Source organism: Anomaloglossus baeobatrachus, chromosome 11 (genome assembly GCF_048569485.1).
Source record: "Anomaloglossus baeobatrachus isolate aAnoBae1 chromosome 11, aAnoBae1.hap1, whole genome shotgun sequence".
Lineage (NCBI taxonomy): Eukaryota > Metazoa > Chordata > Amphibia > Anura > Aromobatidae > Anomaloglossus > Anomaloglossus baeobatrachus.
The window spans coordinates 190,276,237-190,300,995 of record NC_134363.1 but is presented as its reverse complement, the minus strand read 5'-3'; the positions used below and the strand labels follow the sequence as shown (position 1 = coordinate 190,300,995).

At 55.1% G+C, this 24,759-nt stretch overlaps 1 protein-coding gene across 2 annotated transcripts in view; it reads left to right on the top strand.

Moving 5' to 3' along the window:
• KIRREL3 (kirre like nephrin family adhesion molecule 3) overlaps positions 1 to 24,759 on the top strand; it is a 1,021,297-nt gene that overhangs the window by 873,644 nt on the left and 122,894 nt on the right. For both annotated transcript variants that reach the window (XM_075328418.1, XM_075328420.1), the window contains exon 6: positions 21,069 to 21,219. In XM_075328418.1, the coding sequence (XP_075184533.1) occupies positions 21,069 to 21,219 (151 nt within the window). The remainder of the gene's footprint in view (positions 1 to 21,068; positions 21,220 to 24,759) is intronic.

The following is a 24,759-nucleotide window of genomic DNA, read 5'->3' as shown; positions in this document are numbered from 1 at the left end:
GGGGCTGCCCGCATTGTACCACAGACTGGCGCTGCCCGCATTGTACCACAGACTGGCGCTGTCCGCATTGTACCACAGACTGGCGCTGTCCGCATTGTACCACAGACTGGCGCTGTCCGCATTGTACCACAGACTGGCGCTGTCCGCATTGTACCACAGACTGGCACTGCCTGCATTGTACCACAGACTGGCGCTGTCCGCATTGTACCACAGACTGGCGCTGTCCGCATTGTACCACAGACTGGCGCTGCCCGGATTGTACCACAGACTGTCGCTGCCCGCATTGTACCACAGACTGGAGCTGTCCACATTGTACCACAGACTGGCGCTGTCCGCATTGTACCACAGACTGGCGCTGCCCGCATTGTACCACAGACTGGCGCTGTCCGCATTGTACCACAGACTGGCGCTGTCCGCATTGTACCACAGACTGGCGCTGTCCGCATTGTACCACAGACTGGCGCTGTCCGCATTGTACCACAGACTGGCACTGCCTGCATTGTACCACAGACTGGCGCTGTCCACATTGTACCACAGACTGGCGCTGTCCACATTGTACCACAGACTGGCGCTGTCCGCATTGTACCACAGACTGGCGCTGCCCGCATTGTACCACAGACTGGCACTGCCTGCATTGTACCACAGACTGGCGCTGTCCGCATTGTACCACAGACTGGCGCTGTCCACATTGTACCACAGACTGGCGCTGTCCGCATTGTACCACAGACTGGCGCTGCCCGCATTGTACCACAGACTGGCACTGCCCGCATTGTACCACAGACTGGTGCTCTTCGCATTGTACCACAGACTGGCGCTGTCCGCATTGTACCACAGACTGGCGCTGTCCGCATTGTACCACAGACTGGCGCTGTCCGCATTGTACCACAGACTGGCGCTGCTCGCATTGTACCACAGACTGGCGCTGTCCGCATTGTACCACAGACTGGTGCTGCCCGCATTGTACCACAGACTGCCCGCATTGTACCACAGAATGGTGCTGCTCGCATTGTACCACAGACTGGTGCTGCCCGCATTGTACCACTTATTGGCACTGCCCGCATTGTACCACAGACTGGCGCTGCCCGCATTGTACCACAGACTGGCGCTGCCCGCATTGTACCACAGACTGGCGCTGTCCGCATTGTACCACAGACTGGCGCTGTCCGCATTGTACCACAGACTGGCGCTGTCCGCATTGTACCACAGACTGGGGCTGCCCGCATTGTACCACAGACTGGGGCTGCCCGCATTGTACCACAGACTGGCGCTGTCCGCATTGTACCACAGACTGGGGCTGCCCGCATTGTACCACAGACTGGAGCTGCCCGCATTGTACCACAGACTGGGGCTGCCCGCATTGTACCACAGACTGGTGCTGTCCGCATTGTACCACAGACTGGTGCTGTCCGCATTGTACCACAGACTGGCGCTGCCCGCATTGTACCACAGACTGGCGCTGCCCGCATTGTACCACAGACTGGGGCTGCCCGCATTATACCACAGACTGGTGCTGCCCGCATTATACCACAGACTGGCGCTGCCCGCATTGTACCACAGACTGGCGCTGCCCGCATTGTACCACAGACTGGCGCTGTCCGCATTGTACCACAGACTGGCGCTGTCCGCATTGTACCACAGACTGGCGCTGTCCGCATTGTACCACAGACTGGCGCTGTTCGCATTGTACCACAGACTGGCGCTGTCCGCATTGTACCACAGACTGGCGCTGTTCGCATTGTACCACAGACTGGCGCTGTCCGCATTGTACCACAGACTGGCGCTGTCCGCATTGTACCACAGACTGGCGCTGTTCGCATTGTACCACAGACTGGCGCTGTCCGCATTGTACCACAGACTGGCGCTGTCCGCATTGTACCACAGACTGGCGCTGCCCGCATTGTACCACAGACTGGCGCTGTCCGCATTGTACCACAGACTGGCGCTGTCCGCATTATACCACAGTCTGGCGCTGCCCGCATTGTACCACAGACTGGCGCTGTCCGCATTGTACCACAGACTGGCGCTGCCCGCATTATACCACAGACTGGCGCTGTCCGCATTGTACCACAGACTGGCGCTGCCCGCATTGTACCACAGACTGGCGCTCTCCGCATTGTACCACAGACTGGCGCTGCCCGCATTGTACCACAGACTGGGGCTGCCCGCATTATACCACAGACTGGCGCTGCCCGCATTATACCACAGACTGGCGCTGCCCGCATTGTACCACAGACTGGCGCTGTCCGCATTGTACCACAGACTGGCGCTGTCCGCATTGTACCACAGACTGGCGCTGTCCGCATTGTACCACAGACTGGCGCTGTCCGCATTATACCACAGACTGGCGCTGTCCGCATTGTACCACAGACTGGCGCTGTCCGCATTATACCACAGTCTGGCGCTGCCCGCATTGTACCACAGACTGGCGCTGTCCGCATTGTACCACAGACTGGCGCTGCCCGCATTATACCACAGACTGGCGCTGTCCGCATTGTACCACAGACTGGTGCTGCCCGCATTGTACCACAGACTGGCGCTCTCCGCATTGTACCACAGACTGGCGCTGCCCGCATTGTACCACAGACTGGGGCTGCCCGCATTATACCACAGACTGGCGCTGCCCGCATTATACCACAGACTGGCGCTGCCCGCATTGTACCACAGACTGGCGCTGTCCGCATTGTACCACAGACTGGCGCTGTCCGCATTGTACCACAGACTGGCGCTGTCCGCATTGTACCACAGACTGGCGCTGTCCGCATTGTACCACAGACTGGGGCTGCCCGCATTGTACCACAGACTGGCGCTGTCCGCATTGTACCACAGACTGGCGCTGTCCGCATTGTACCACAGACTGGCGCTGTCCGCATTGTACCACAGACTGGCGCTGTCCGCATTGTACCACAGACTGGCGCTGTCCGCATTGTACCACAGACTGGTGCTGTCCGCATTATACCACAGACTGGCACTGCCCGCATTGTACCACAGACTGCCCGCATTGTACCACAGACTGGCGGTGTCCGCATTGTACCACAGACTGGCACTGCCCGCATTGTACCACAGACTGGCGCTCTCCGCATTGTACCACAGACTGGCGCTCTCCGCATTGTACCACAGACTGGCGCTCTCCGCATTGTATCACAGACTGGCGCTGTCCGCATTGTACCACAGACTGGGGCTGTCCGCATTGTACCACAGACTGGCGCTGTCCGCATTGTACCACAGACTGGCGCTGCTCGCATTGTACCACAGACTGGCGCTCTCCGCATTGTACCACAGACTGGCGCTGCCCGCATTGTACCACAGACTGGCACTGCCCACATTGTACCACAGACTGGTGCTCTCCGCATTGTACCACAGACTGGCGCTGTCCGCATTGTACCACAGACTGGCGCTGCTCGCATTGTACCACAGACTGGCGCTGTCCGCATTGTACCACAGACTGGCGCTGCCCGCATTATACCACAGACTGGCGCTGTCCGCATTGTACCACAGACTGGCGCTGTCCGCATTATACCACAGACTGGCGCTGCCCGCATTGTACCACAGACTGGCGCTGTCCGCATTGTACCACAGACTGGCGCTGCCCGCATTATACCACAGACTGGCGCTGTCCGCATTGTACCACAGACTGGCGCTGTCCGCATTGTACCACAGACTGGCGCTGCTCGCATTGTACCACAGACTGGCGCTGTCCGCATTGTACCACAGACTGGCGCTGCCCGCATTGTACCACAGACTGGCGCTGCCCGCATTATACCACAGACTGGCGCTGTCCGCATTGTACCACAGACTGGCGCTGTCCGCATTATACCACAGACTGGCGCTGCCCGCATTGTACCACAGACTGGCGCTGCCCGCATTGTATCACAGACTGGCGCTGCCCGCATTGTACCACAGACTGGCGCTGCCCGCATTGTACCACAGACTGGCGCTGTCCTCATTGTACCACAGACTGGCGCTGTCCGCATTGTACCACAGACTGGCGCTGTCCGCATTGTACCACAGACTGGCGCTGCTCGCATTGTACCACAGACTGGCGCTGTCCGCATTGTACCACAGACTGGCGCTGCCCGCATTGTACCACAGACTGGCGCTGCCCGCATTATACCACAGACTGGCGCTGTCCGCATTGTACCACAGACTGGCGCTGTCCGCATTATACCACAGACTGGCGCTGCCCGCATTGTACCACAGACTGGCGCTGCCCGCATTGTATCACAGACTGGCGCTGCCCGCATTGTACCACAGACTGGCGCTGCCCGCATTGTACCACAGACTGGCGCTGTCCTCATTGTACCACAGACTGGCGCTGTCCGCATTGTACCACAGACTGGTGCTCTCCGCATTGTACCACAGACTGGAGCTGCCCGCATTGTACCACAGACTGGCGCTCTCCGCATTGTACCACAGACTGGCGCTGCCCGCATTGTACCACAGACTGGCGCTGTCCGCATTGTACCACAGACTGGCGCTGCCCGCATTGTACCACAGACTGGCGCTGCCCGCATTATACCACAGACTGGAGCTGCCCGCATTGTACCACAGACTGGCGCTGTCCGCATTGTACCACAGACTGGCGCTGTCCACATTGTACCACAGACTGGCGCTCTCCGCATTGTACCACAGACTGGCGCTGCCCGCATTGTACCACAGACTGGCGCTGTCCGCATTGTACCACAGACTGGCGCTGCCCGCATTATACCACAGACTGGCGCTGTCCGCATTGTACCACAGACTGGCGCTGTCCGCATTGTACCACAGACTGGAGCTGCCCGCATTGTACCACAGACTGGCGCTGTCCGCATTGTACCACAGACTGGCGCTGTCCGCATTGTACCACAGACTGGCGCTGTCCACATTGTACCACAGACTGGTGCTGCCCGTGCCTCTGATGCGGCCTGCAGTGTAAAGAATGGCGGCTTTCATTCTGGTTGATCCAGGGCGATGCCTATAAACGTGTATTGTTCCTGTATCTTCCAGTCTGTACTAATAAGCAGCAATAAACATCTTTATATAAATGGAAAAAAGCTTCCATGCTTTACACTGCAGGCTGCATCCAGTGTAGAATATATACAGGTTTTATGTTCTTCATTCCCCGCATTTATCTATTATGACGTCGCTCCGACTCCACACAACGACAGCGCAGAATACGAGGCGATATTACGGGGCCGGCCCCTCCCCAGACCTGAAGGGGTTAAATATCAGCGCGTTCTTTTGTCTGGATTACAATGCCTTTATCTTCAGTGTAATTAATTCTTCCTCCATCGAGGGCGGCTGAAGGTCACTTTCTGTAGGATTTAATTAGTGCGCGGGTCTGGGGCGCGGAGGGCGCGGTAATTATTGGGTTTTTCTCACTGTTTTCATTAATTGTTGTTGTTTAGGATTTTCTCTAATTAACGTCTGCGATTCTTCGTGTTTCCGCCGATTCTCCCCTCATCCGTTCTGTCCTTAATCCCCAGAGTTTCCTCATCTGCAAATCAGATGAGAGGCAGAAAAGACGAGCGGCGCGGCCTCCATGACAAGCGCCGCTCATCCTCCTCTCCGCCCGGGGCGACGGCGCCGAGTCACATCGCACCCCCAAACTACAGCCGGCAACATGAAAAGAAACAACAATCACAATGCAGCAAAAACGCCTCCGACACCGAGCGCCCCCCAGCGAGAATACACAGCAGCCCCCCCAGCGAGAATACACAGCAGCCCCCCCAGCGAGAATACACAGCAGCCCCCCCAGCGAGAATACACAGCAGCCCCCCCAGCGAGAATACACAGCAGCCCCCCCAGCGAGAATACACAACAGCCCCCCCAGCGAGAATACACAGCAGCCCCCCCAGCGAGAATACACAGCAGCCCCCCCAGCGAGAATACACAGCAGCCCCCCCAGCGAGAATACACAACAGCCCCCCCAGCGAGAATACACAGCAGCCCCCCCAGCGAGAATACACAGCAGCCCCCCCAGCGAGAAATACACAGCAGCCCCCCCCGCGAGAATACACAGCAGCCCCCCCCAGCGAGAATACACAGCAGCCCCCCCAGCGAGAATACACAGCAGGCCCCCCAGCGAGAATACACAACAGCCCCCCCAGCGAGAATACACAACAGCCCCCCCAGCGAGAATACACAGCAGCCCCCCCAGCGAGAATACACAGCAGCCCCCCCAGCGAGAATACACAACAGCCCCCCCAGCGAGAATACACAGCAGCCCCCCCAGCGAGAATACACAGCAGCCCCCCCAGCGAGAATACACAGCAGCCCCCCCAGCGAGAATACACAGCAGCCCCCCCAGCGAGAATACACAGCAGCCCCCCCAGCGAGAATACACAGCAGCCCCCCCAGCGAGAATACACAGCAGCCCCCCCAGCGAGAATACACAGCAGCCCCCCCCAGCGAGAATACACAACAGCCCCCCCAGCGAGAATACACAGCAGCCCCCCCAGCGAGAATACACAGCAGCCCCCCAGCGAGAATACACAACAGCCCCCCCAGCGAGAATACACAACAGCCCCCCCAGCGAGAATACACAGCAGCCCCCCCAGCGAGAATACACAGCATCCCCCCCAGCGAGAATACACAGCAGCCCCCCCAGCGAGAATACACAGCAGCCCCCCCAGCGAGAATACACAGCAGCCCCCTCAGCGAGAAATACACAGCAGCCCCCCCAGCGAGAATACACAGCAGCCCCCCCAGCGAGAATACACAACAGCCCCCCCAGCGAGAATACACAGCAGCCCTCCCAGCGAGAATGCACAGCAGCCCCCCCCAGCGAGAATACACAACAGCCCCCCAGCGAGAATACACAGCAGCCCTCCCAGCGAGAATACACAGCAGCCCTCCCAGCGAGAATACACAGCAGGCCCCCAGCGAGAATACACAGCAGCCCCCCCAGCGAGAATACACAGCAGCCCCCCCAGCGAGAATACACAGCAGCCCCCCCAGCGAGAATACACAGCAGCCCTCCCAGCGAGAATACACAGCATCCCCCCCAGCGAGAATACACAGCAGCCCCCCCAGCGACAAATACACAGCAGCCCCCCCAGCGAGAATACACAGCAGCCCCCCCAGCGAGAAATACACAGCAGCCCCCCCAGCGAGAATACACAGCAGCCCCCCCAGCGAGAATACACAGCAGCCCCCCCCCAGCGAGAATACACAGCAGTCCCCCAGCGACAATACACAGCAGGCCCCCCAGCGAGAATACACACCAGGCCCCCCAGCGAGAATACACAGCAGCCCCCCCAGCGAGAATACACAGCAGCCCCCCCAGCGAGAATACACAGCAGGCCCCCCAGCAAGAATACACAGCAGCCCCCCCAGCGAGAATACACAGCAGCCCCCCCCAGCGAGAATACACAGCAGCCCCCCCCAGCGAGAATACACAGCAGCCCCCCCAGCGAGAATACACAGCAGCCCCCCAGCGAGAATACACAGCAGCCTCCCCCCCGCGAGAATACACAGCAGCCCCCCCCAGCGAGAATACACAGCAGCCCCCCCAGCGAGAATACACAGCAGGCCCCCAGCGAGAATACACAGCAGCCCTCCCAGCGAGAATACACAGCATCCCCCCCAGCGAGAATACACAGCAGCCCCCCCAGCGAGAATACACAGCAGCCCCCCCCAGCGAGAATACACAGCAGTCCCCCAGCGACAAATACACAGCAGTCCCCCAGCGACAAATACACAGCAGCCCCCCAGCGAGAATACACAGCAGGCCCCCCAGCGAGAATACACAGCAGCCCCCCCAGCGAGAATACACAGCAGCCCCCCCAGCGAGAATACACAGCAGCCCCCCCAGCGAGAATACACAGCAGGCCCCCCAGCGAGAATACACAGCAGCCCCCCCCAGCGAGAATACACAGCAGCCCCCCCCCAGCGAGAATACACAGCAGCCCCCCCCGCGAGAATACACAGCAGCCCCCCCCCAGCGAGAATACACAGCAGCCCCCCCAGCGACAAATACACAGCAGCCCCCCCCCAGCGAGAATACACAGCAGCCCCCCCAGCGACAAATACACAGCAGCCCCCCCAGCGAGAATACACAGCATCCCCCCCCGCGACAAATACACAGCATCCCCCCCAGCGACAAATACACAGCATCCCCCCCAGCGACAAATACACAGCAGCCCCCCCAGCGAGAATACACAGCATCCCCCCCAGCGACAAATACACAGCAGCCCCCCCAGCACCAAATACACAGCAGCCCCCCCAGCGAGAATACACAGCAGCCCCCCCAGCGAGAATACACAGCAGCCCCCCCCAGCGAGAATACACAGCAGCCCCCCCAGCGAGAATACACAGCAGCCCCCCCAGCGAGAATACACAGCAGCCCCCCCAGCGAGAATACACAGCAGCCCCCCCAGCGAGAATACACAGCAGCCCCCCCAGCGAGAATACACAGCAGCCCCCCCAGCGAGAATACACAGCAGCCCTCCCAGCGAGAATACACAGCAGCCCCCCCAGCGAGAATACACAGCAGCCCCCCCCAGCGAGAATACACAGCAGCCCCCCCAGCGAGAATACACAGCAGCCCCCCCAGCGAGAATAAACAGCAGGCCCCCCAGCGAGAATACACAGCAGCCCCCCCAGCGACAAATACACAGCAGCCCCCCCCGCGAGAATACACAGCAGCCCCCCCAGCGAGAATACACAGCAGGCCCCCCAGCGAGAATACACAGCAGCCCCCCCAGCGACAAATACACAGCAGGCCCCCCAGCGACACCCAGAAGCACAGTAGATACTGGATACATGCGGGAGCTCGGAATATGTGGAGTACACACAGGAGGGCGGTATATACAGGAATGTGGTATACAAGGGATACACGCGGGAGCACGGTATATACTGGACATGCAGGAATGCGGTATACACTGGATACACATGGGAGGGCAGTATATATGGGATACACGCAGGAGGGCGCGGTATATACAAGATACACGCAGGAGGGCGGTATATACAGGATACACGCAGGAGGGCGGTATATACTGGACATGCAGGAATGCGGTATACACTGGATACACACGGGAGGGCAGTATATATGGGATACACGCAGGAGGGCGGTATATACACAGGAGGGTGGTATACACTGGATACACGCAGGAGGGCGGTATATACAGGATACACGCAGGAGGGCGGTATATACAGGATACACGCAGGAGGGCGGTATATACAGGATACACGCAGGAGGGCGGTATATACAGGATACACGCAGGAGGGCGGTATATACAGGATACACGCAGGAGGGCGGTATATACGGGACACACGCAGGAGGGCGGTATATACGGGATACACGCAGGAGGGGGTATATACGGGATACACGCAGGAGGGCGGTATATACGGGATACACGCAGGAGGGCGGTATATACGGGATACACGCAGGAGGGCGGTATATACGGGATACACGCAGGAGGGCGGTATATACGGGATACACGTAGGAGGGCGGTATATACGGGATACACGCAGGAGGGCGGTATATACGGGATACACGCAGGAGGGCGGTATATACGGGATACACGCAGGAGGGCGGTATATACGGGATTCACGCAGGAGGGCGGTATATACGGGATACACGTAGGAGGGCGGTATATACGGGATACACGCAGGAGGGCGGTATATACGGGATACACGCAGGAGGGCGGTATATACGGGATACACGTAGGAGGGCGGTATATACGGGATACACGCAGGAGGGCGGTATATACGGGATACACGCAGGAGGGCGGTATATACGGGATTCACGCAGGAGGGCGGTATATACGGGATACACGTAGGAGGGCGGTATATACGGGATACACGCAGGAGGGCGGTATATACGGGATACACGTAGGAGGGCGGTATATACGGGATTCACGCAGGAGGGCGGTATATACGGGATACACGTAGGAGGGCGGTATATACGGGATACACGCAGGAGGGCGGTATATACAGGATACACGCAGGAGGGCGGTATATACGGGATACACGCAGGAGAGTTGTATATACAGGATACACGCAGGAGGGTGGTATATACGGGATACATGCAGGAGGGCGGTATATACGGGATACAGGAGAGTGCGGTATATACAGGATACACGCAGGAGGGCGGTATATACGGGATACACGCAGGAGGGCGGTATATACAGGATTCACGCAGGAGGGCGGTATATACGGGATACACGTAGGAGGGCGGTATATACGGGATACACGCAGGAGGGCGGTATATACGGGATACACGCAGGAGGGCGGTATATACAGGATACACGCAGGAGGGCGGTATATACAGGATACACGCAGGAGGGCGGTATATACGGGATACACGCAGGAGAGTTGTATATACAGGATACACGCAGGAGGGTGGTATATACGGGATACATGCAGGAGGGCGGTATATACGGGATACAGGAGAGTGCGGTATATACAGGATACACGCAGGAGGGCAGTATATACGGGATACACGCAGGAGGGTGGTATATACAGGATTCACGCAGGAGGGCGGTATATACAGGATTCACGCAGGAGGGCGGTATATACAGGATTCACGCAGGAGGGCGGTATATACAGGATTCACGCAGGAGGGCGGTATATACAGGATTCACGCAGGAGGGCGGTATATACGGGATTCACGCAGGAGGGCGGTATATACGGGATACACGCAGGAGGGTGGTATATACGGGATACACGCAGGAGGGTGGTATATACGGGATACACGCAGGAGGGCGGTATATACGGGATACAGGAGAGTGCGGTATATACAGGATACACGCAGGAGGGTGGTATATACGGGATTCACGCAGGAGGGTGGTATATACAGGATTCACGCAGGAGGGCGGTATATACAGGATTCACGCAGGAGGGCGGTATATACGGGATACACGCAGGAGGGCGGTATATACAGGATTCACGCAGGAGGGCGGTATATACAGGATTCACGCAGGAGGGCGGTATATACGGGATTCACGCAGGAGGGTGGTATATACGGGATACACGCAGGAGGGCGGTATATACAGGATTCACGCAGGAGGGCGGTATATACGGGATACACGCAGGAGGGTGGTATATACAGGATTCACGCAGGAGGGCGGTATATACAGGATTCACGCAGGAGGGTGGTATATACGGGATACACGCAGGAGGGCGGTATATACGGGATACACGCAGGAGAGTGGTATATACAGGATACACGCAGGAGGGCGGTACATATAGGATACATGTGGGACGGCGGTATATACGGGATACAGGAGAGTGCGGTATATACAGGATATGTCGCGGGCGGAGGGGTTGGGAACGCCGCTCGCCGCTGGGAATCGCTGGCGCTCGGGTCCGGTGCTTCTGCTCCTCGGTGGCTCGAGCACAGGGCCGGATCGGGGGCTCGAGCAGCGCCTCCTCGCCCACGAGTGAAAAGGGGAGGTTTGTGGTGGGATGTCGGTCGTGACGCCACCCACGGGTTGTGGTGATGGTGGGCACCACCGCTGCTGGTGACGGGGGATCCCGGGAGTGATGGCGGAGAGCAGCTAAGGTGTTAACCCCTCCGTGGGTAGGGGCTGTTGGTCCCGGGGCCCGGTTGCGGGGTGGAGGTATAGGCGCAGGTGCAGGGGCCAGATGCGGGGAGGCAGCGTGGGCGCGAGTGCAACGTTGCGGTGCAGCACGGTGCCGGATGGCACTGTTGTACTCACTCAGACACAGAAGGACAGAGTCTCTGGTAAACCAAACGGCTGGATGTACGGGGCCCGCAGTCGGCTGCGGTGTCTTCACTCTCCCCGGACGGGTTGATGGTGGCTGTCATTCCCTGCACCTATGTGTAAGTGTTTGACCCCTATGGCTTCCCACGGGTAGTCCGCTCCCTGGCGTGTACGTGTCGGGAGAGCCCGTTTTGCCCGCAGGCGCTGGCCCTTGGCGGTGGCTCTTATCCGGACGGGTTGGGCTGTGGCCTTCTAACGGGACTTGGGTGGTAATGAACCCCTGAGCATCAGACCGCAATCAGAGAATTTGACCTTTTCGGTGGCTCCTAGCCTGGTCAGGGTCTGAGTACCCTGCCTTGGTGCTTGGCTTCAATCTGCTCCCCGGTTCAGTACCGGCGGGCCACCGCCCGACCCTGGTCCTACGGTTCCGCTGACCTCCACCAACTCCTGCAGACGGCCACCACCGTCTGCCGACCTTCCTGATTGTGCCTGCGCTCCGACCCAGACACACACAGTTTTTACTCCTCTCACTTTCACCTCTCAACTCCAACTTCAACTAACTGACTTTTTCCCGCCTCCAGGCCTGTGAACTCCTCGGTGGGCGGGGTCAACCGCCTGGCTCCGCCCCACCTGGTGTGTGGACATCAGACCCTGGAGGGAGGCAACAAGGATTTTGTTTGACTGATGTAACTGTCCAGGGGAGGGTGTGTGTGTGTGTGTGGTGTTATTCTGTGACCCCTGGGGGTCCAGGGTGTCACAGATACATGGGAGTGCAGTATATACAGGATACATGGGAGTGCGGTATATACAGGATACATGGGAGTGCGGTATATACAGGATACATGGGAGTGCGGTATATACAGGATACATGGGAGTGCGGTATATACAGGATACATGGGAGTGCGGTATATACTGGATACATGGGAGTGCGGTATATACTGGATACATGGGAGTGCGTTATATACTGGCTACATGGGAGTGCGGTATATACAGGATACATGGGAGTGCGGTATATACAGGATACATGGGAGCGCGGTATATACAGGATACATGGGAGCGCGGTATATACAGGATACATGGGTGCGCGGTATATACAGGATACATGGTAGTGCGGTATATACAGGATACATGGGAGTGCGGTATATACAGGATACATGGGAGTGCGGTGTATACTGGATACATGGGAGCGCGGTATATACAGGATACATGGGAGTGCGGTATATACAGGATACATGGGAGCGCGGTATATACAGGATACATGGGAGTGCGGTATATACAGGATACATGGGAGTGCGGTATATACAGGATACATGGGAGTGCGGTATATACAGGATACATGGGAGTGCGGTATATACTGGATACATGGGAGTGCGGTATATACTGGATACATGGGAGTGCGGTATATACTGGATACATGGGAGTGCGGTATATACAGGATACATGGGAGTGCGGTATATACAGGATACATGGGAGTGCGGTATATACTGGATACATGGGAGTGCGGTATATACAGGATACATGGGAGCGCGGTATATACAGGATACATGGGAGTGCGGTATATACTGGATACATGGGAGTGCGGTATATACTGGATACATGGGAGTGCGGTATATACAGGATACATGGGAGCGCGGTATATACAGGATACATGGGAGTGCGGTATATACTGGATACATGGGAGTGCGGTATATACTGGATACATGGGAGTGCGGTACATACAGGATACATAGGAGTGCGGTATATGCAGGATACATGGGAGTGCGGTATATACTGGATACATGGGAGTGCAGTACATACATGATACATGGGAGTGCGGTATATACAGGATACATGGGAGCGCGGTATATGCAGGATACATGGGAGTGCGGTACATACAGGATACATGGGAGTGCGGTACATACAGGATACATGGGAGTGCGGTACATACAGGATACATGGGAGTGCGGTATATACAGGATACATGGGAGTGCGGTATATACAGGATACATGGGAGTGCGGTATATACAGGATACATGGGAGTGTGGTATATACAGGATACATGGGAGTGCGGTATATACTGGATACATGGGAGTGCGGTATATACTGGATACATGGGAGTGCGGTATATACTGGATACATGGGAGTACGGTACATACAGGATACATGGGAGTGCGGTATATACTGGATACATGGGAGTGCGGTATATACTGGATACATGGGAGTGCGGTATATACTGGATACATGGGAGTGCGGTATATACTGGATACATGGGAGTGCGGTACATACAGGATACATGGGAGTGCGGTACATACAGGATACATGGGAGTGCGGTACATACAGGATACATGGGAGTGCGGTATATACAGGATACATGGGAGTGCGGTATATACTGGATACATGGGAGTGCGGTATATACAGGATACATGGGAGTGCGGTACATACAGGATACATGGGAGTACGGTACATACAGGATACATGGGAGTGCGGTACATACAGGATACATGGGAGTGCGGTATATACAGGATACATGGGAGTGCGGTATATGCAGGATACATGGGAGTGCGGTATATGCAGGATACATGGGAGTGCGGTATATACAGGATACATGGGAGTGCGGTATATACAGGATACATGGGAGTGCGGTATATACAGGATACATGGGAGTGCGGTATATACAGGATACATGGGAGTGCGGTATATACAGGATACATGGGAGTGCGGTACATACAGGTTACATGGGAGCGCGGTACATACAGGTTACATGGGAGCGCGGTACATACAGGATACATGGGAGTGCGGTACATACAGGATACATGGGAGTGCGGTATATACAGGATACATGGGAGTGCGGTACATACAGGTTACATGGGAGCGCGGTACATACAGGATACATGGGAGTGCGGTACATACAGGATACATGGGAGTGCAGTATATACAGGATACATGGGAGTGCGGTATATACTGGATACATGGGAGTGTGGTATATACAGGATACATGGGAGTGCGGTATATACAGGATACATGGGGGTGCGGTATATACAGGATACATGGGAGTGCGGTATATGCAGGATACATGGGAGTGCGGTATATGCAGGATACATGGGAGTGCGGTATATACTGGATACATGGGAGTGCGGTATATACTGGATACATGGGAGTGCGGTATATACTGGATACATGGGAGTGCGGTATATACTGGATACATGGGAGTGCGGTATATACAGGATACATGGGAGTGCGGTATATACAGGATACATGGGAGTGCGGTATATACAGGATACATGGGAGTGCGGTATATACTGGATACATGGGAGTGCGGTATATACTGGATACATGGGAGTGCGGTATATACTGGATACATGGGAGTGCGGTATATACAGGATACATGGGAGTGCGGTATATACTGGATACATGGGAGTGCGGTATGTACAGGATACATGGGAGTGCGGTATATACTGGATACATGGGAGTGCGGTATATACAGGATACATGGGAGTGCGGTATATACAGGATACATGGGAGTGCGGTATATACTGGATACATGGGAGTGCGGTATATACTGGATACATGGGAGCGCGGTATATACAGGATACATGGGAGTGCGGTATATACTGGATACATGGGAGTGCGGTATATACAGGATACATGGGAGTGCGGTATGTACAGGATACATGGGAGTGCGGTATATACTGGATACATGGGAGTGCGGTATATACAGGATACATGGGAGTGCGGTATATACTGGATACATGGGAGTGCGGTATATACTGGATACATGGGAGTGCGGTATATACTGGATACATGGGAGTGCGGTGTATATACTGGATACATGGGAGTGCGGTGTATATACTGGATACATGGGAGTGCGGTATATACTGGATACATGGGAGTGCGGTATATACAGGATACATGGGAGATGAAGCATTTCTGCACACAGCTGCCTCCGCTGCCAGGAGGAGTGATGGAGTAATCAGGGCCCGCCGGTGCAGGTGCAGACACCGCGCTGCCACTCACAATGTGCAATCAGACAGAAGAGGCATCCTGGGGCGCGGCTCTCATCAATCATCTGGAGGGCCATAGACTGGAGAGCCTGGCACCCGTCACCTGAGCGCCACAGGCTATGCTGAGAGTTGTAGTCCTGCAGCAGGTGGGAAACGTGCAGGGAAACCTCCTTCAGATAGTCACACATTCACAATGTAGGGGCGGCCTCCCTGCGACCGGCGCCTGAAAATCCCTCCACACCGCTAGGGAATGTGACTATAGTAACAGCGCAGAATGAGCAGGATCTGTACTGCACAGTGTGAATGCGCCCCAGCGGCTCTGACCGTAATCCGGAGGCGCAATAAACGCGGTGGTATCTGCAGCTGGAGCGCGAGCCCCATATATCCCAGACAACAGCGGAAAACGGAATAATCCAATCATAGGAGCAATGTTTCCACCATCTCTGGGGTCGCGGTTTTCAGTGTCCGCCGTCTCGGTGGTCGCGGTTTTCAGTGTCCGCCGTCTCTGGGGTCGCGGTTTTCAGTGTCCGCCGTCTCTGGAGTCACGGTTTTCAGTGTCTGCAGTATCTGGGGTCGGTGTTTTCAGTGTCCGCTGTCTCTGTGGTCGCAGTTTTCAGTGTCTGCCGTCTCTGGGGTCGGTGTTTTCAGTGTCCGCTGTCTCTGTGGTCGCGGTTTTCAGTGTCCGCCATCTCTGGGGTCGGTGTTTTCAGTGTCCGCTGTCTCTGTGGTCGGTGTTTTCAGTGTCCGCCGTCTCTGTGGTCGGTGTTTTCAGTGTCCGCCGTCTCTGTGGTCGGTGTTTTCAGTGTCCGCCATCTCTGTGGTCACGGTTTTCAGTGTCCGCCGTCTCTATGGTCGGTGTTTTCAGTGTCCGCTGTCTCTGGGGTCGGTGTTTTCAGTGTCCGCTGTCTCTGTGGTCGGTGTTTTCAGTGTCTGCTGTCTCGGTGGTCGGTGTTTTCAGTGTCCGCTGTCTCTGTGGTCGGTGTTTTCAGTGTCTGCTGTCTCTGTGGTCGGTGTTTTCAGTGTCCGCTGTCTCTGTGGTTGGTGTTTTCAGTGTCCGCTGTCTCTGTGGTCGGTGTTTTCAGTGCCCGCCATCTCTGTGGTCGCAGTTTTCAGTGTCCGCCGTCTCTGTGGTCGGTGTTTTCAGTGTCCGCCGTCTCTGTGGTCGCAGTCTTCAGTGTCTGCCATCTCTGTGGTCGGTGTTTTCAGTGTCCGCTGTCTCTGTGGTCGGTGTCTTCAGTGTCTGCCATCTCTGTGGTCTGTGTTTTTAGTGTCCGCCATCTCTGTGGTCGCGGTTTTCAGTGTCCGCCGTCTCTGTGGTCGGTGTTTTCAGTGTCCGCTGTCTCTGTGGTCGGTGTTTTCAGTGTCCGCCGACTCCTTGGTCGCAGTTTTCAGTGTCCGCCGTCTCTGTGGTCGCAGTCTTCAGTGTCCGCTGTCTCTGTGGTCGCAGTTTTCAGTGTCTGCCGTCTCTGTGGTCGCAGTCTTCAGTGTCCGCTGTCTCTGTGGTCGCAGTTTTCAGTGTCCGCCGTCTCTGTGGTCGCAGTTTTCAGTGTCCGCCGTCTCTGTGGTCGGTGTTTTCAGTGTCCGCTGTCTCTGTGGTCGCAGTCTTCAGTGTCCGCTGTCTCTGTGGTCGCAGTCTTCAGTGTCCGCTGTCTCTGTGGTCGCAGTTTTCAGTGTCCGCTGTCTCTGTGGTCGCAGTTTTCAGTGTCCGCTGTCTCTGTGGTCGCAGTCTTCAGTGTCCGCTGTCTCTGTGGTCGCAGTTTTCAGTGTCCGCCGTCTCTGTGGTCGCAGTTTTCAGTGTCCGCCGTCTCTGTGGTCGCAGTTTTCAGTGTCCGCCGTCTCTGTGGTCGCAGTTTTCAGTGTCCGCCGTCTCCTTGGTCGCAGTTTTCAGTGTCCGCCGACTCCTTGGTCGCAGTTTTCAGTGTCCGCCGTCTCTGTGGTCGCAGTTTTCAGTGTCCGCCGTCTCCTTGGTCGCAGTTTTCAGTGTCCGCCGTCTCTGGGGTCACAGTTTTCAGTGTCCGCCGTCTCTGGGGTCGCAGTTTTCAGTGTCCGCTGTCTCTGTGGTCACAGTTTTCAGTGTCCGCCGTCTCTGTGGTCGGTGTTTTCAGTGTCCGCTGTCTCTGGGGTCGCAGTTTTCAGTGTCTGCTGTCTCTGTGGTCACAGTTTTCAGTGTCCGCCGTCTCTGGGGTCGCAGTTTTCAGTGTCCGCCGTCTCTGGGGGTCGCAGTTTTCAGTGTCCGCTGTCTCTGTGGTCGCAGTTTTCAGTGTCCGCAGTCTCTGTGGTCGGTGTCTTCAGTGTCTGCCATCTCTGTGGTCTGTGTTTTTAGTGTCCGCCATCTCTGTGGTCGCGGTTTTCAGTGTCCGCCGTCTCTGTGGTCGGTGTTTTCAGTGTCCGCTGTCTCTGTGGTCGGTGTTTTCAGTGTCCGCTGTCTCTGTGGTCGGTGTTTTCAGTGTCCGCTGTCTCTGTGGTCGCAGTCTTCAGTGTCCGCTGTCTCTGTGGTCGCAGTTTTCAGTGTCTGCCGTCTCTGTGGTCGCAGTCTTCAGTGTCCGCTGTCTCTGTGGTCGCAGTTTTCAGTGTCCGCCGTCTCTGTGGTCGCAGTTTTCAGTGTCCGCCGTCTCTGTGGTCGGTGTTTTCAGTGTCCGCTGTCTCTGTGGTTGCAGTCTTCAGTGTCCGCTGTCTCTGTGGTCGCAGTCTTCAGTGTCCGCTGTCTCTGTGGTCGCAGTTTTCAGTGTCCGCTGTCTCTGTGGTCGCAGTCTTCAGTGTCCGCTGTCTCTGTGGTCGCAGTTTTCACTGTCCGCCGTCTCTGTGGTCGCAGTTTTCAGTGTCCGCCGTCTCTGTGGTCGCAGTTTTCAGTGTCCGCCGTCTCTGTGGTCGCAGTTTTCAGTGTCCGCCGTCTCCTTGGTCGCAGTTTTCAGTGTCCGCCGACTCCTTGATCGCAGTTTTCAGTGTCCGCCGTCTCTGTGGTCGCAGTTTTCAGTGTCCGCCGTCTCCTTGGTCGCAGTTTTCAGTGTCCGCTGTCTCTGGGGTCACAGTTTTCAGTGTCCGCCGTCTCTGGGGTCGCAGTTTTCAGTGTCCGCTGTCTCTGTGGTCACAGTTTTCAGTGTCCGCCGTCTCTGTGGTCGGTGTTTTCAGTGTCCGCTGTCTCTGGGGTCGCAGTTTTCAGTGTCTGCTGTCTCTGTGGTCACAGTTTTCAGTGTCCGCCGTCTCTGGGGTCGCAGTTTTCAGTGTCCGCCGTCTCTGGGGGTCGCAGTTTTCAGTGTCCGCTGTCTCTGTGGTCGCAGTTTTCAGTGTCCGCAGTCTCTGTCCGCGCCTCTTCTGGACGGCTGCTCTTCACGGAGCCGGATCTGATAAGTGCGGGCTAATCCACCATATTTTCTATAATTACCGAGATCTGATTTTATTCCGGAGTTTATGTTCTCGTCGTTATTTTAATCGTCTGTAATAAGCCGTCTCCATGACGACGCGGCTCGATTTTGTACACGGTGCACCGCCGCTCACCACCAGACTGGAGGGAAGCAGACCCCCACCCGACCCTGCAGACGCCTCCTGTCCAGGTGCCCTGTGCTGGGGAACCACAACTCCCAGCATGCAGGATGGCTCTGCATATGCTAGTCGCAGTGTAGAGGGCGCAGCCCCCCCATGTATCAGGTGACATGTTCCCTCAATGGTGGCCACTCGTTGCCTCCAGTCACCACCACCGACCTCTCCTCTGATTTCGGACTTTTCATGCTTCTTATTGTGAAACCTGCATGTTGCCGTCCAATCACCGGGGCTCAGTCACCGTGTGCCCCCCAATCACTGCCCCCCATCACTGTGCCCCAATCACTGCCCCCCGATCACTGTGCCTCAATCACTGCCCCCCGATCACTGTGCCCCAATCACTACCCCCCAATCACTGTGCCCCAATCACTGCTCCCCTGATCACTGCCCCCCGTTCACTGTGCCCCAATCACTGGCCCCCTGATCACTACCCCCCGATCACTGTGCCCCAATCACTGCCCCCCGATCACTGTGCCCCAATCACTGCCCCCCTGATCACTACCCCCAATCACTGCCCCCCGATCACTGTGCCCCAATCACTGCCCCCCTGATCACTGTGCCCCAATCACTGCCCCCCTGATCACTGTGCCCCAATCACTGCCCCCCTGATCACTGTGCCCCAATCACTGCCCCCCTGATCACTGTGCCACAATCACTGCCCCCCGATCACTGCCCCCCGATCACTGTGCCCCAATCACTGCTCCCCTGATCACTACCCTCCTGATCACTGCCCCCCGATCACTGTGCCCCAATCACTGCCCCCCGATCACTGCCCCCCGATCACTGCCCCCCGATCACTGCCCCCCTGATCACTGCCCCCCGATCACTCTGCCCCAATCACTGCCCCCCTGATCACTGCCCTCCTGATCACTGCCCCCCAATGACTGCCCTACCGATGACTGCCCCTCCTATCACTGCCCCCCGATCACTGCCCCCCGATCACTCTGCCCCAATCACTGCCCCCCTGATCACTGCCCCCCGATCACTCTGCCCCAATCACTGCCCCCCTGATCACTGCCCCCCAATGACTGCCCTACCGATGACTGCACGCCCTATCACTGCACCCCCTGATCACTGCCCCCTCCCGATCACTGCCCCCCGATGACTGCCCCCCGATGACTGTCGCCCTGATGACTGGCCCCGATGGCTGCCCCCCCCGATGACTGGCCCCGATGACTGCTGCCCTGATCACTGCCCCCCGATGACTGCCCCCCCCCCCCCGATGTCTACCGCACCAATGACTGCCTCCCCGATCACTGTTCCTCCGGTCACTGTCCCCCAATCACTGCGCCCCTGAAAATATATAGGTCACATAAAGTATATGAAATCCCCCACCCTGAGTACCGCCATGCCCCCACCAATAATATCTCAACTGCTATGTATCCACCATCCACATATAAAGGGATATCCCACCAGTGTGCCCTCCCATAAAGAGAACCTGCTGCCCACCAGAGAGCCCCTCCGCCAGGAGAGATGTATCTAAACCTGTCCTGTGTGATACTGTCTGCTGAGCGGTGTATCTAATCCTGCCCGTGTGATACTGTCTGAGCTGTGTATCTAATCCTGCCCGTGTGATACTGTCTGAGCTGTGTATCTAATCCTGCCCGTGTGATACTGTCTGTTGAGCTGTGTATCTAATCCTGCCCGTGTGATACTGTCTGTTGAGCTGTGTATCTAATCCTGCCCGTGTGATACTGTCTGTTGAGCTGTGTATCTAATCCTGCCCGTGTGATACTGTCTGCTGAGCTGTGTATCTAATCCTGCCCGTGTGATACTGTCTGTTGAGCTGTGTATCTAATCCTGCCCGTGTGATACTGTCTGCTGAGCTGTGTATCTAATCCTGCCCGTGTGATACTGTCTGTTGAGCTGTGTATCTAATCCGCTCCTCTTTTCTATGTTACAGACTCAGTTGCGGGACGGGAAGCGGGAGAGTATCATCAGCACGCTCTTTGTGTCGCCGTCTGACATTGAGAACGGACAGACGATCAGCTGCCGCGCCACCAACAAGGCCGTCCCCGCGGGAAAGGACACCACCGTCACCATCAACATCCAGCGTGAGTCACGTCTGCCAGGGGCACATGCTGCAATATTGGGGACCCCTGAGCCAGTGATGACTCATCTGGTGCCAATGTGTTAACTGTGACTTCTTCCCAATGTGCAGGGCCTGGTGCGGATGATGGGAGTTGTACTTCGTTACTGCCCATGTGTGTGAACAGCCCAGTGATAGTGTCTGCCGCCTGTAGGTCCAGCTCTTCTCTCCGGGCCCCATCTTGTCCTGTGCCAGCTCCATTACAAATTCTGCATCTTTCTTGTATCCAAAGTTCTAAAACTTTTGGTTAATTGTTTTGACATAAAACTTCTTCCATCTTTGTCTTCGTTTATCGCTTCCTTACGATTTTGTCTTTATCGTCTCCTTCCGTCTGTCTTTTTTATCGCTTCCTTTCGTCTTTGTCTTCATTTATTGGCTCCTTCCGTCTTGGTCTTCGTTTATTGTCTCCTTCCGTCTTGGTCTTCGTTTATCGGCTCCTTTCGCCTTTGTCTTTGTTTACCGGCTCCTTTCAATTTTGTCTTCTGCTTCTTCCGTCTTTCTCTTTGTTTATCGGCTCCTTCCTTCTTTGTCTTTGTTTATCGGATTCTTCTATCTTTCGCTTTATTGGCTCTTTCCATCTTTCTCTTTATCGGCTTCTTCCATTTATCTCTTTATCGGCTCCTTCCGTCTTGGTCTTCGTTTATCGGCTCCTTCCGTCTTTGTTTATCGGCTCCTTTCGTCTTGGTCTTTGTTTATCGGTTCCCTCCGTCTTTCTCTATCGGCTTCTTCCGTCTTTGTCTTCTGCTTCTTCCGTCTTTCTCTTTATCGTCTCCTTCCGTCTTTCTCTTTATCAGCTCCTTCTGTCTTTGTCTTCTGCTTCTTCCATCTTTGCTTTTGTTTATCTGCTCCTTCCGTCTTTCTCTTTATTGGCTCATTCCGTCTTTGTCTTCGTTTATCGGCTCTTTCTGTCTTGGTCTTTGTTTATCTGCTCCTTCCGTCTTTGTCTTCTGCTTCTTCCGTCTTTGTCTTCTGCTTTTTCCGTCTTTCTCTTTATTGGCTCCTTCCATCTTTGTCTTCGTTTATCTGCTCCTTCCGTCTTTCTCTTTATTGGCTCCTTCCGTCTTTGTCTTCGTTTATCGGCTCCTTCCATCTTTCTCTTTATCTGCTCCTTCCGTCTTTCTCTTTTTTGGCTCCTTCCGTCTTTGTCTTCGTTTATCTGCTCCTTCCGTCTTTCTCTTTTTTGGCTCCTTCCGTTTTTGTCTTCGTTTATCGGCTCTTTCCGTCTTGGTCTTTGTTTATCGGCTCCTTCCGTCTTTGTCTTCTGCTTCTTCCGGCTTTCTCTTTATCGGCTCCTTCCGTCTTTGTCTTCGTTTATCTGCTCCTTCCGTCTTTGTCTTCTGCTTCTTCCGTTTTTGTTTTTGTTTATCTGCTCCTTCTGTCTTTCTCTTTTTTGGCTCCTTACGTTTTTGTCTTCGTTTATCGGTTCCTTCCGTCTTTCTCTTTATCTGCTCCTTCCGTCTTTGTCTTCTGCTCCTTCCGTCTTTCTCTTTATCGGCTCCTTCCGTCTTTGTCTTCGTTTATCTGCTCCTTCCGTCTTTCTCTTTATTGGCTCCTTCCGTCTTTGTCTTCGTTTATCGGCTCCTTCCATCTTTCTCTTTATCTGCTCCTTCCGTCTTTCTCTTTTTTGGCTCCTTCCGTTTTTGTCTTCGTTTATCGGCTCTTTCCGTCTTGGTCTTTGTTTATCGGCTCCTTCCGTCTTTGTCTTCTGCTTCTTCCGGCTTTCTCTTTATCGGCTCCTTCCGTCTTTGTCTTCGTTTATCTGCTCCTTCCGTCGTTGTCTTCTGCTTCTTCCGTTTTTGTTTTTGTTTATCTGCTCCTTCTGTCTTTCTCTTTTTTGGCTCCTTACGTTTTTGTCTTCGTTTATCGGTTCCTTCCGTCTTTCTCTTTATCTGCTCCTTCCATCTTTGTCTTCTGCTCCTTCCGTCTTTCTCTTTATCTGCTCCTTCCATCTTTGTCTTCTGCTCCTTCCATCTTTCTCTTTATCTGCTTCTTCCGTCTTTCTCTTTTTGGCTCCTTATGTTTTTGTCTTCGTTTATCGTCTCCTTCCGTCTTTCTCTTTATTGGCTCCTTCTGTCTTTGTCTTCGTTTATCGGCTCCTTCCATCTTTCTCTTTATTGGCTCCTTCCGTTTTTGTCTTCGTTTATCGGCTCCTTCCGTCTTTCTCTTTATTGGCTCCTTCTGTCTTTGTCTTCGTTTATCGGCTCCTTCCGTCTTTCTCTTTATTGGCTCCTTCCGTCTTTCTCTTTATTGGCTCCTTCCGTCTTTGTCTTCGTTTATCGGCTCCTTCCGTCTTTCTCTTTATCGGCTCCTTCCGTCTTTCTCTTTATTGGCTCCTTCCGTCTTTGTCTTCGTTTATCAGCTCCTTCCGTCTTTGTCTTCGTTTATCGGCTCCTTCCGTCTTTCTCTTTATCGGCTCCTTTCGTCTTTCTCTTTATTGGCTCCTTCCGTCTTTGTCTTCGTTTATCGGCTCCTTCCGTCTTTCTCTTTATCGGCTCCTTCCGTCTTTCTCTTTATTGGCTCCTTCCGTCTTTGTCTTCGTTTATCGGCTCCTTCCGTCTTTCTCTTTATTGGCTCCTTCTGTTTTTGTCTTCGTTTATCGGCTCCTTCCGTCTTTCTCTTTATCTGCTCCTTCTGTCTTTGTCTTCTGCTTCTTCCGTCTTTGTCTTCGTTTATCGGCTGTGATCGATCTTCGGCTTACATTCGCTTTATTACAAGAGTGAGAGGACGGGAGAAGGATTCACTGTGGCCCAGAGACCAGTGGAAACCTCCACGAATCAATGTGGATGTTGGATCAGTGCATTAATATTCCATTCATGTCACCCAGCTTTCCGGAGATCAGACTGAATAGTGTCAGTTTCTACTGCACCACTGTTTTGGTGTTCCTAAAGCAGGCGGCCCTGGATGAGCATGTGGCAGAGTGTGTATGAGCCATACAGGAGCGGTCTTTGCATGCGATTTGCAGTCTGTCGGGATCTGGATGTCCTCACACTTGCTGCGGCTGTGTATAAAGTCTCGGCAGGGTGGTCTTCTATGAAGGGTTTGACCCTGATCCAGGTCCTTGAGCTCTGTGGGGCCACATCGTATCCGAAGGACATAATCAGAGCAGGTCCCATTAAGAGCATCCGTGTGACTGCGGGTGACAGATCACCACTGCGCTGGACGACCATTAACCGCCCCGGTCACCGCGGGGAGAACATGGCAGCACAAAACCATAGGAGCCAATTATCTCGGTCAGCGCGGGCGCCGCTCCTTCTCGTATTCTGCGAGGATCCGGTCCATCCTTATCTCTGAATATTCTGAGTTCGGCCCCGTCTCCTCCGCAGAACAATGGTATTTATAGCCGCGCTGCGCTAATAACCGCGCGCAGGAATCGCCGGCCATTAAACAGCAGCTTCTTCTCGGGACACACTAATTGGACGGATGAAAGCGGCGGCGGCGATCAGAAGACTCTGAAATGAGATTTCGAATAAAGATCTCGCTCGCTCTGAATTGCTTGCGCGGAAAA